Raw genomic sequence first — 13750 nt, 5'->3', positions numbered from 1 at the left:
AGCACTAGGGGAAAATCACCCTTTAAAATGACTTCAACAAATAATGCTATAGTAAACTGTTACTGTAAAATGAAGGTTTCTTCATAGCCAGTGATTCTGTTGACTTATAATTTCATTAGGTTTTCATAAGAAAGGAAATACAGCAATCAGCATATGGCAACATAAGCTCCCTCCCACCCCACATGAAGTCCCATGCTTGCTCAGGACTCTACAAGCAAGAAGATCATCACCAGAACTGAACGTAGCCAATGCTATGCCTGGAGTCTGTGAAACTGTGAGCTAAATAAACCTTTGTTGTTATAAAGTTAAAAAAATTTATGGCAACAGTATAGATTGTCACAGCTATGATGTTACTTTGTCTGACAAAGCAAGAACAGCAAATAGAAACAAAATATTCCTATACAACCAGTGTTCAAAAGGAAGATTCCAGTTAATAAAATCATCATAAGCACTTATATTATTGCAAGCTTTTGTGGATATATATATGGATATGGATAGTATTCATGCATAAAACTCACAGGAAAAAATATGCATCAGAATCATGATATCTCTGTGGTGGCTTAACAGGTAACTTTCATTTTTAAAGTTTCTCTTATGTTTTCCTTTATTTTAAAAAAATTTTCAGGCACATGCATTACTGTTTTGGGTCTCACAAATGGACTTCCAAAAAGGAATCATTTGTTTCTGACACTTTAGGATTTGGCAAAAAGTTGGGAAAATCACCACGTTTCACACTGGTAAAGCCCTTTCACAGAAAATATTTCTTGTATTATCTGGATTAGACTTGAAGAAAACAATATTAATATTGCTGGCAATCAGTTTTACCATCTCTAATTTTCCTGATGATCAAGCCACATTCCTACATCTCTGATTACACTGACGGTATACGGGTATTGTTCTACTTCCTATAAATGTAAAAGGTAAACACTGTGCCTTCAAGGGCAGTTATGCAATGCTCCTAGACAAAATTCCAAAAGTCTACATCTCTTACAAGAAGATGCCCAATTGTCTAGGCAAATGTTGGCAACCTTGAGGAGTGTTCCTCACACTGGGAGTCTGTGCCTTTGGCAGCCACTGCAACAGACTGAATCTCAATTAGAGGCTTATCATATTGGTACGGAATGGTTTGTGCAGCCTACTAATTGGAAAACCTGCCTTTCTAGTAAATACTCCACTTTGTGGGTTTTGTTTTGTTTGTGGGAGTTGTGGGTAAGGAGTTAAGAAGGATTGAACTCAGGGGCACTTAACCACTTGAGCCACATCCCCAGCCCTACTTTGCATTTTATTTAGAGACAGGGTCTCACTGAGATGCTTATGCCTCACTGTTGCTGAGGCTGGCTTTGAACTCGTGATCCTCCTACCTCAGATCTCCCGAGCTGCTGGGATCACAGGCACGCGCCACCACACCCCACCACTCTGTGGGTTTAAGACCTAGCTTCTTTTCTCCTCCCCTCCCTTTTGCCAAGCATTTTTGTAAAGCCACATGTCAAGCGCCTATGAATCATAGGTTATTGTCCTTTACTCTAGAAGACACAATGACATAGGAGAAAAAAAAATAAGGGTTTCTCCAAGGAATCATGAAAAAGACATGAACGTTTCCTTTCTTAAATCTAAGAAGTACACTAGGTACTGCTCACAGTCTTTATAGAGTTCTAAGTCAAATGGTTTCTGGACAGTGTTATACTGAAAAAAAAAAAAGTGACTCAATATTTAGACTTCTATTTAATGTTTTGGCTTGATTTTTCAACTTTTGATAGAATATATTGGTACCACTCACTCAACATATGATATACAGAATCTGCAACATCCAAAAAGAGATACATTAAGATACTAAGAAAGAGTTGGTCTGCTTCTAGATCAATATTACTAATCAGTAGGGAAATGCAAAGCAAAACCACAAAGGAATACCACTTCACACCCATCAGGAAGAACTATCATTTTAAAAAATGAAAATCCTAAGTGAAGACATAAACAAATTGGAACTCTTGTGCATTGCTGATATGAGCGTAAAATGATACTGTCTCTATGGAAGAGTTTGATGGTTCCTCAAAAAGTTAAACATAGAATTACCCTATAATACACAAAAATTAACTGAAAGCAGGGACTCAGATAACTTGTATGCTAATGCTCACTGCTGAATTACCACAATAAGTAAAATGTGGAAACAATCTATCAACAAATGAGTAGATAAAGAAAATAAAGTACACACATACAATGAAATGTTATGCAGACTTAAAAAGGAATAAAATTCTGACACATTACAACTTGGTTGAACCTTAAAGACATTATATTAAACGAAATAAGCCAAACATAAATTAATAAATATTGTTATGATTCCACTTATAAGAGATATTAGGTCAGGTAAATTCATAGAATCCAAAGGTATTACAGAGGTTATCGGGGATGAGAAAATACAGGAAGTCAAAACTTAATGAGTATAGATCTTTTGTTGGGGATGACAAAAAGGTTCTGAAAATGTGTAATGTGATGAATATTGTATACACTTATGCCATGTTAAATGGTTAAAATGGCAAATTTTAAAAAAAGATAACTGACTTTAAACAAAAGTAATAATAACCTAGGGTAGGCTTACAACATACAAAAAAAGTAAAATGTATAAAAATAGCAGCATCAAGATAGGAAGAAGAAAAAGGAAGCAAAATATTAAGTTCTTATCCTTTAAGTGGCACACCAAAATATCACTCAAGGGTAGACTGTGATAAGTTAAAGTTATACCTTACTGCACACAAAAAAAGACTTAAGTCTAATAAACCAACAAAAGAGATAAAATGAAGCCATAAAACATCAAGAATCAAAATATAGCCTGATCCAAGAATTTATTCCCTAGAGAAATTCCTTGATAAAATGCAATATATATATTTTTTATCATCTAGTGAAAGGTTTATTAAAACTTAATCAGAAGTACAATTAAATCAATGAAAGTAAATGGCAAAAGCACTCACTGCCCAGACTGGTGAGGTAAAACCCAGAATCGCAGCCTTAGCTCCATCAGCAACATACGGAATGATATTTTCTCCTAGACGTGTATCTCTAAACAAGGCTCTGAGGATATTCAAAGCATGAACCTAGGACAAAAAGTTCAAAATTAGCTGTGGGTTTCTAACTATGGTGATTCTAAATCTGTATATAAAATTACAAAAGAAAGTAATAATATGCAAATGAAACAGTAGATTTAATAAAATAATAATTGATAAAAATAATTTTTAGACATTAGTAAGAACAATGTAATAAAAAAACTTGATCCAATGAACCTATGAGGAATCCTGAATCTAACAAACACATTCTTTTCAAGGAACATTTATTTTTTAAAATGACCTCAAACTTAGTCACAATAAAATACCAAATAATTATTATCTTATAGATTATGCTGTCATCACACTGGAAGTGAGTTATAGTTTTTCAAAAACAATTCTAAAATGGAACTACCATATGACCCAGCTATCCCCCTACCCCTCAGTATATATCCAAAAGATATAAAATTAGCATGCTACAGTGACACAGTCACATCAATCAATGTTTATAGCAGCATACTTCACATAGTCAAGCTATGGAACCAACCTAGGTGTCCTTCAACAGATGAATGGATTAAAAAAAGTAGTATATACAAACAATGGAATATTACTCAGCCATAAAGAAGAATGAAATTATGATATTTGCTGGTAAATGGATGGAACTGGAGACCATCATGCTAAGTGAAATATGCCAGATCCAGAAAGTCAAAGGCTGAATGTTTTCTATGATAGTCAGAAACTAGTCCAAAATAAGGGGGTGGAGGGAGGGGGGGGTCAAAAAAGAGCGGGGAGGGAACTCCATCTAAATAGAAGAAGGATCAATGGAGCTGAGGAAGGGGACTGAGGATAGGGAAGAGGGACAGGATAAGGAAAGTACAGTAGAATGAATCTGACCTAGCTTTACTATGTCTACATATGAATAAATATACCACAGTGAAACTCACCTTTATGTATACCCACAAGGCACTATTTTAAAAAAAAAAAAAAACTGTAGCTAAATAGCAGAAAGATCAGTAGAGCAGAGGGAAGAGAATACGGTGAGGGAGACAGGAAGGGAAAATGGAAATACCGGGAACTGAATTTTTACTTATACATTACATTATATTCCATGTTTTTATAATTATGTCAAAATGAATCCAAATGTTATGTATAATTAAAAAGAACTAATAAAATTTTAAATAATTCTAAAATTGACACATTTAAAACACTGGTCAAAGAAAATTTTTAAACATATTTAGAGCTGAACAATAATGAAGTTGCTACATATCAAAACTTATAGGCTGCACCTTAAGTGGAGCTAAAAAACAAACAAACAAACAAACAAAAACAGAAAGAAAGGAAGAAATGCATGCTTTAAATGTGTACTTTAAATGGTCTGTTTAAAAAAAAAGACCAAAATTGGATGTGCTAAGTCCACTTACAATGACAATTATAATTTTTTACAATAAACACAAAATAGAGAATGGAAATAAAAAGAACAATAGAAATTTCTTTTAAACAGCACAGATACAATTAAGGGCAAACAAAACCAAAAGCTGATTCTCTGTAACAAACCTCTGAGAAGATTAACCAAGAGAAGGCACAAACACAATATTATGACTACCAACGAGGACCTGACCGCAGACAAAGTCGAGAATAAAGCAAAAAACAAAACCAAGACTAATCTTATACTAATCAGTAAAAATAATAATATCATACATACTATATATTACATATTATATATAAAAATAAAAAATCTCCTAAAAATAGAATTTATTAAAACAAATAACTGAATACCTAGATACTACCATTAAATAAATAAAATCAATAATTAAAATCCTCCCAGACTTAATTTTTAAAAATCAAATAAATTAACTACAGTAACAAAAAAAAGTATACCCGATTTTACAAATGAATTCTATAAATATTGAAAGAATAGAAAATTGCCATTTTATAAGCAATCAAGAGAAGACTCACAAATTTGAGTCTAACATATCCTGACTATCAAAACAAGGTATAAATAATTACTTTGGTAAAATGATAGTATCTTTTTTATTTCTAATTTTTTCTTTGTTCTTTTTAGTTATACATGACAATAGAATGTGTTTTGACATACCATACATACATGGAGTATAAGATCCCATTTTTGTAGTTGCACATGACATGGAGTTACACTGGTCGTGTATTCATATATGAACACAGGAAAGTTATGTCCAATTTATTCTACTGTCTTTCCCATTCCCAACTCCACTCCCTTCCCACCACTCCTCCCTGTCCAATGCAGTGAACATCCACTCCTCCCTCCCTCCGGCAAGCCTACTGTGAGTTAGCATCTCCATATCAGAGAGAACAGGTCAGACTTTGGCTTTTGGGGATTGGCTTATTTCACTGAAAATGATAGTTTCCAGTTCCACCCATTTACCAACAAATGCCACAATTTCATTCTTCTTTATGGCTGAGTAACATTCCACTATGTATATGTACCACATTTTCTTTATCCATTCATCTGTTGAAGGGCACCTATGTTGGTTCCATAGCTTAGCTATTGTGAATTGAGCTGCTATAAACATTGATATGGCCGCGGCACTATTAGTATGCTAATTTTAAGTCATTTAGTATATGCTGAGGAGTGGGATAACAGGGTCAAATGGTGGTTCCATTCCAAGTTTTCTGAGGAATCTCCAAACTGCTTTCCAGAGCAGTTGCACCAATTTGCAGTCCCAGCAGCATTGTATGAGTGTAAATGGTAGTATCTATTAAAGCTGAATATATATGCATATTCAACAAAAATATACATATGTTCACCACTAAGCATATATGAAAACATATAAAAATGTTCATCAAGAATAGAATGGATAAGCTAAATGCAGTGGCCCACACCTGTAATCCCAGAGGCTCGGGAGATTGAGGCAGGAGGATCGAAAGTTCAAAGCCAGCCTCAGCAAAAGCAAGGGACCAAGAATCCAGTGAGACCCTATAGCTAAATAAAACACAAAATAGGGCTGGGGATGTGGCTTAGCAGCCAAGTGCCCCTGAGTTCAATCCCCGGTACCCCCACACACACACACACAAAAAAAGAACAGAATGGATAAATTTTATACTATTAAATAGTAACAAGAATGAATAAATCATAGCATTTATGGATGAATGTCATAAACCTAATTTGAGCAAAAAAACCCTATCAAAAGTATGGTTTATAATATAGGATTTCATTTTTATAACATTAAAGTAAAAGGTAAAACTAAAGTGTTAGAAATTAGGATCTTGGTTACTGTTAGGGAAAGAGTGCTGATTAGAAGAGAACATGAAGGGGCCTTGGTGTCCTAGAAAAGTTTTGCTTCTTTCTTGTTACACAAATGTGATCACTTTGTGAAGCTGTAATGACTTGCACACTGTATATTATAATTAAATCTAAAAATGCATATAAAATATGACAGGGACAGCATGAGAAAGGAAGAACATAAGCCAATCTCAATTATGAACCCAGTGAGAAGCATAAATGTATATCCTTTCTAAAGAAAATTTAATAATGTATAAAAACATGTCAAAGTTGAGTTCATTCTCAGTATGCAAATATATTATATTTAAAAATCAGCATAAGTGCTGGGAATGTAGTTCATTGGTAGAGCACTTGCCTAGTGTGTGCAAGGCCCTTCAATCCCCAGCATTGAAAACTACAACAAAAAGAATAACATGTAATTCATGATATTTGAAAATTCTAGGGAAAAACAAAACGTATTTATCTCAAATGATGCAGGAAAGCACTCAAGAATTGTTTGGGTTTTTTTTTAATCAGATAAAGGACAGATTGAAAATTTCAACAAATAACAACAACATAAAGATGCCTGCTATCTCTATTTCTAGCAAAATTGTGCTACAGGTTCCAGCAGCAAAATAAGATAAGGAAAACTTTTAAAAGACTAAGCATTAGAAAGCTAACAAACTTAGGATTACCTACTAGCGATACGATTATCTATAAAGAAAATCCCAAGAATTTATAGACAAGTCATTAGTTGTATTATAGCAGTTCAGGTAAGTTGCTAAACATAAGCACAACAAACACCAAAAAATCAATTTCATTCTCACAGAGCAACAACAGATAAAATAAAATTTTGAAATAACATTTATAAGAAAAATATATAGAAATAAATCTCACAAAAGGTCCGTAAGACTTTTATGAGGAAAAAATATGCATTCCTACCCACAAGGTGTGAGAATTTCTGTTGCTTACCAGCACCTTGGTATTATCAGACCTTTACAGTTTTTACTTTTCTGAATGAAATGGTGTTTACTAGTTTTGTTTTGCATTTCTTTGATTATTAGTTAGCTTTAACATCTTTTCATATATTTACTAATCTTGTGAATTCTGTGAATTACCTGTTCCAGAGATTTTGCCTACTTTTATTTGCCATCTTTTGTAATACTTGTTGTTTTAAATATTTTTATTAGTTATTGATGGACCTTTATTTATTTATTTGCTTATACGTGGTGCCAAGAATCGAACCCAGTGCCTCAGACATGCTAGGCAAGCACTCTACCACTGAGCCACAACCCCAGCCCAAGACTTGTTGTTTTAAAAATATTTTCCTGATACTAATTCCTTTTTGGTTATTTGAATTACACATATATTTTCCTCATTGAGGGCTTCTCTTATTTTGCTTATGGTTTCGATTATTGTAGAGAAGTTTTAAAATTTAATTAAGTGGCATATGTCAGCTTTTTCCTTTATGGTTTGTGCATTTGGAACTTATTTAAGAAATCCTTGCATACCCCAAGGTCGGAAAGATATTTTATATTTTCTTTTAAAAGTCTTATTAAAGTTTTGCTTGTCATACTTCTTTCTTTATATTACCTGTAATTTGATTTTTATATAAAATATGAAAATAATTTTGTTTTCCATTTAGAAAAATAATATATAAGCATTTTTGATACAATTTGTTATTTCTTCCTCATTTATACTGATTTGTAACATTACTTCTATCATGTACTGTTTGCATACACAGGCAATTGTTTCTGTCCATTTCATTGATCTGCTGGTCTATCACTGGACTAAACTGATGATTTTAATTACTATACTTTATAATAATTTATAATATCATATAGGATGAATCTCATTTTTTTCCCCAGAATTACCTTGACTATATTCATCCCATTACATTTCCATCTAAATTTTGGAATCACTTTGTTAAGTTCAACAAAATGTCCTCTTGGAATTTTTGTTGGAATTTAAAGTGAAAAATTGGCTTCTTAGGGAAAATGATTTCTTTTTTTGATATTGAATCTTCCATGAGGTATGGGAATGTAGGTCAGGAGAGTGGCTTGCCTAGCATGCAATGGGGCCTTGGATTCTATTCCCCTGAACCTTGCCCCCCCCCCCCCGCACCCCTGCAAGAATGACAATGATATGGCTTATTTCTCTATTTATACAGATCTTCCTTAATACTTTTTGGTTTTTGAAAAATGATATTTCAAGCCAGGTGCAGTGGCACATGTCTCTAGTTCCAGCAACTCAGGAGGCTGAGGCAGGAGGATGGCTTGAGCCTAGGAGTTTAGAGATAACCTGGGCAACACAGTAAGGCTGGGGTTGTGGCTCAGTGGTAGAGTGCTTGTCTAGTATGTCTGAGGCACTGGGTTCGATTCTCAGCACCATGTATAAGCAAATAAATAAATAAAGGTCCATCAATAACTAATAAAAATATTTAAAACAATAAGTATTACAAAAGATGGCAAATAATTAAAAGTAGGCAAAATCTCTGGAACAGGTAATTCACAGAATTCACAAGATTAGTAAATATATGAAAAGATGTTAAAGCTAACTAATAATCAAAGAAATGCAAAACAAAACTAGTAAACACCATTTCATTCAGAAAAGTAAAAACTGTAAAGGTCTGATAATACCAAGGTGCTGGTAAGCAACAGAAATTCTCATACTTTGTGGGTAGGAATGTAAATTCCATCAAACACTTTTTTTGACAATGACAGCATCGAAGTTGAATACGTACATATCCTATAACCCTGCAATTCTAATTCTAGGTACACAACCTGTGGCAACACACTATGTGTAAGTAGAAACAAAAGAATGTTTGCACTTGGTTTATAATAGAAGAAAACTGGAAACAATGCAAATAGTGTCCATTCAAAGAAGGTATGAATTGGAATAAGATGCTGAAACACTTTTCAGGAATGAAAATGAAGTGAAGTTTACTAATCTTAAAAAATAATGTTGACTGAAAAAACCCAAACTATAAAAAAGATGTGTAGATAATGCCATTTGGGTAAAAGATTTTAACAATCTAGCAAAAATGCATGGGAATGATAAATACTAATTTGGGTTAGTGATCACAACTGAAAGGGAAGAAAAAGGAATGAGATGGGGAGAAATCCACGTATATACTTGTAAAAATTTTTTTTAAATTTTTTTTTATTTTTTTGGTACTGGGAATAGAACCCAGTAGGCAAGTGCTCTACCATTGAGTATTATATCCCCAGCCCTGCAACTGTTTCTGTAATATTTAATTTCTTATACTGAATTGGTTTCATAGATGTCCATTATTCACAGCATAAAAAAGCTTATTTTATGCTGACATATTTTGGAAATACATAGTAAAAATAATAACTAAGCCATGGGAGGGGAGAAAGAAAGAAAATTCTCAACTAAAGCCTAGAAGACAAATCACAGACTAAATTTTAAAATTTCACTAATTTCCTAAAAACAATTAAACTGCCATTAATCACCTTGAAATAGAGGACAGCAATAATCATACAGAACAACTTAAAGGAAAACCCCTTTATTTTTTTTTTAATTTTCCTCTAATTATGTTATATGCTTTTTTAAAATATTTTGTTTTAATTAGTCAAACTCGACAGTAGTATGCACTTATATACTTTGATACATCATACATAGATGGGATATAATTTCTCATTTTTCTGAATGTACATATTGTAGAATGACATTGGTCATACAGTCACATATATACATACAGTAATAATGTCTGTTTCATTCCACTATCTTTCTTATCCCCCATCCTCTGTCTTCCCCTCCTTTCACTTCCCTCTACCTAATCTAAGGTAATGCTATTCTTTTTGTGTGTGTGTGTGTGTTATAATTCTTAATACACATACATACCACAATTTTTAATATCTGTTTGTATATAAAGTATGTTGACACCCAATTCAAGTCTTCATACATGTACTTTATAAAATGATGTCCATCATATTCTACCATCCTTGCTAATCCCCTGCCCCCTCCCTTTCCCTCCCACCCCTCTTCCCTATCTAGAGTTCATCTATTCCTCCCATGCTCCCCCGCCCCAATCCCACTATGAGTCAACCTGCTTATATCAGAGAAAACATTTGGTATTTGTTTTTTGGGGATTGGCTGACTTCACTTAGCATTATCTTCTCCAACGCCATCCATTTACCTGCAAATGCCATGGTTTTGTTCTTTTTTAATGCTGAGTAAAATTCCATTGTGTATATGCCACATTTAAACCCCTTTATTTTTAGATGTTCTTACAAAACTAGGAATTTTTAAAGTGATAGTATAAGAAAGTATAAACAATTATATTTTTCACATTTCATTGGAAAACATCTTGAAACGATAATTTTTGAAAGGTCTTAATTAACACGTTAAATTTTTAAACAAAGTATCTTACAGTCATTGGTCACTATGTACCACATGTTAATAAACACTGTATTTTTCCCCTAACCCAACTACATTCTGACCCATGGCTTCCTTTTAACACCTCCCATGGGTTCTAAAATAGAAACATAAAAACTTACTGTACTTGATCATAAACTTTAGCTCTCATTATATTCCCTGACTGAGCATGGGCCTCCTGCAGTTGGGTAGAAACATCCAACTTTGAAGCATTTACTAAGAAAGTATAGATTACAAGGGTCAAGAATTATAAATTACTACCTAGCATTACAGTGGAGTTGTGAGGAATGTTTAACACAAGTTCAGACACAGAGGAAGTGACTAAAAAGGGCAAAATATTAGTTAAAATTAAAAAGTCAGATATTACATTTTAGGGAAAGATTCAACTACTTAGTTTCAAAATGTACATTAACTCAAATAAACAACATGAATTCTAAAGTAATTGTATATCCACTTTCCAATTTGTAGATGCAATAGTAATTTTAAAAAATATCTTATATCAGTTCTATGTTTACACCAGAGTTTAAAAATAGTTTTTTTTTTGTTGTTGTTTGTTTGGTTTGGTTTGGTTTGGTTTGGGTTTTTTAATAGTACTAGGGATTTAACCCAGGGGCCCTCTATCATGAGCTAAATTCCCAGCCCTGTTTTGTTTTGTTTTGTTTTTCTTTCTAACTTTGAGACAGGGTCTCACTAAACAGCCTAGGCTGGCCTCAAACTTGCGTTCCTCCTGCCTCAGCCTCCTGATTGCTGAAGATCACAGGCCCGTGACACCACAACAGGCTAAAAATATTTTGACCTACATATCAACTAAAGTAACAGCTTATTTTATGGACAGGAAAGACAGGAAAACAAAATCCAAACTTCAAATGCCTGAGTTCTTTATTTTTATCAGATACTTTTAGAAAATAAATATGTAGCAAAGATTTTAAAATCACTGCCCTCCTAGCAGGGTTTATTTATTTTCATTATTACCTGAGGAACTGTGCTTTGTGAGTCACAAGCAGGCCCAGCCAAGGAGATTAATTCTTTCATTGTTATTTTCAACAAATCCATTTTGCCTTTCTTCGGTTCAGATGCCAACAATGCCTATTAAAAAAATTAAAATGCAGCTATTAATGAGCTCTTATTTTACATACAGCAATTTCTTGCTTTCGTGCATCAATAATCAATTCCCATATTCAAAATTCTCTTAAAAACATACAGCTATTTTTTTTCCCCAGTACTGGGTTAGAACCCAGGGCATTTTACCCAAAGCTGCATGCCCAGATCTTTTTATTTATTCTGAGACAGGGTCTTACTAAATTGCCCAGGCTGGCCTTGAAATTGTGATCCTCCTGCCTCAGCTTCCTCCAAGTCACTGGGATTACAGCACACCCAGCTCTTTCTAACTACTCCAGTCCTTAAGAGCCACAATTAGGTGGCAAGAATCAGATACAATAAGCAAGTCACTTTGGGTAACAAATTTATCCAACAAAAAATTCTCTTCGGTTGATTCAACAACAAAACAATAAACCCTCTGGGTTAGAGTTCTTGTAAGGAATTTGAGGCTTCCTAGAGATTGATCAACTTCTTAATTTTTCATAGAAGACTCTATTCCTGGAAGACTAATCAAATCATTGTATTTGAAACTCCTGGGACAAGGAGGAACACTGCGAATTCTAAAGGGATCTCATATTTGAATTTTGCAGGAGCTGCTTATTCACTTTGTAACAAACACTTCACCAAAATCCAAGAAACATTAAAAAAGGAATATCAATCCACTTGAGGCAGTAAAAAGGAATGAAGTGCTGATCCATGTGACAACACAGATAAACCTTGAAACATAATGCTAACTGAAAGAAACCAGACACAAAGATGTCATATTGTATGATTCCATTTACATGAAATGTCCAGAACAGACCAATCTGTTGAGACAGAAGGTAGATTAGTGGTTGCCTAGGGCTAGGAGCAGCAGCGGTAGAGGGAAATGGGGAACAACTGCTAATGGGTTTGGAGGTCTTTTCAGGTGATATTCTAAAATTAGATTGGGCTAATGGTTTACAGTTCTGCAAATATACTAAAAATCATTAACTCACACTTGAAATGTACGAATTGTATCATAAGTGAATTATATCTCCCCAAAGCTATTAAAGAAATATCACTTAGTCATTTTCTCAGATTCCCTTCTTCCATATCTACTTTTCTTAAATTATGTAGCCTCTGGCTCCCCAGAGCAAAAGTTTTAAGCTAATCAACATTTTCTAAGCATTTATAAGCCAGAAAAGAGGAAAATCTAAAATATGCAAGTTTATTTTTATTTTAATTTTTGGGAGTGATGAGGATGAAACCCAGCACCTTGGCCATGTTAGGTAAGCACTCTACCACTAAGCTACACCCTCAGCCCTGAAACTCTAGAACAGAGGGGGACACCCTGGTTTGAACCTATTACTGGAGGAGATCCCTGAGAGAGGGACTTTGACTCAAGACAAGTGAGGTCCTTGGCACTTACACATGAAGAAAAGAATTGCAGCACACATCAGCCAGAGACACAGGAAGAGGTTATTTGGGAAAGCAGAAACATATTCAAGAGAGAATGCAGGCTATCTGGGGTTGTGGCTCAGCGGTTCAGCGCTCGCCCCACACGTGAAAGGCCCTGGGTTCGATCCTCAGCACCACATAAATAAATAAAATAGAGATATTGTGTTCAAATACAACTAAGAAAATAAAAAAAGAGTGAGAAGCTTTGCGGATAAAGCAAAAAATACACATTCCAGGGAGAATGTGGGCCATCTCCAGAGGGAGAGACAACCACAAAACAAGTTTAAAAGAAATTTCTCACAGTACACTTATGCTCAGAAAACATATATATTATTTTAATAACTATCAAAAAATTTTATATCTAAACAAAAGTAAACTTATAAACTAAGCAGGTAGTTTTTCTCCATAGCTAACACTAGGCAGAAGTTTTCATTAGAACAAAGAATATAATGTTACTGGTAAGTCCTGCTGAGAGAAACAGAGTATCTTTGAGCATATTTTTCTAATAATTTAGACTTCACTCAACTAAAAAAAAAAAAAAAAAAAAAAAAAAAAAAAAAAA

The 13750-nt window shown here is 33.9% G+C and overlaps 1 protein-coding gene across 1 annotated transcript in view; it reads right to left on the bottom strand.

Moving 5' to 3' along the window:
- Thada (THADA armadillo repeat containing) overlaps positions 1–13750 on the bottom strand; it is a 336577-nt gene that overhangs the window by 249924 nt on the left and 72903 nt on the right. The window contains 2 exon segments of the mRNA XM_015479728.2: positions 2964–3086; positions 11644–11757. Of these exon segments, the coding sequence (XP_015335214.2) occupies positions 2964–3086; positions 11644–11757 (237 nt within the window).

The sequence above is a fragment of the Marmota marmota genome, unplaced genomic scaffold (assembly GCF_001458135.2).
Source record: "Marmota marmota marmota unplaced genomic scaffold, marMar, whole genome shotgun sequence".
In the NCBI taxonomy this organism is placed as follows: domain Eukaryota; kingdom Metazoa; phylum Chordata; class Mammalia; order Rodentia; family Sciuridae; genus Marmota; species Marmota marmota.
The sequence above is the reverse complement of the archived record's forward strand: the minus strand, read 5'-3'. Positions and strand labels throughout refer to the sequence as shown.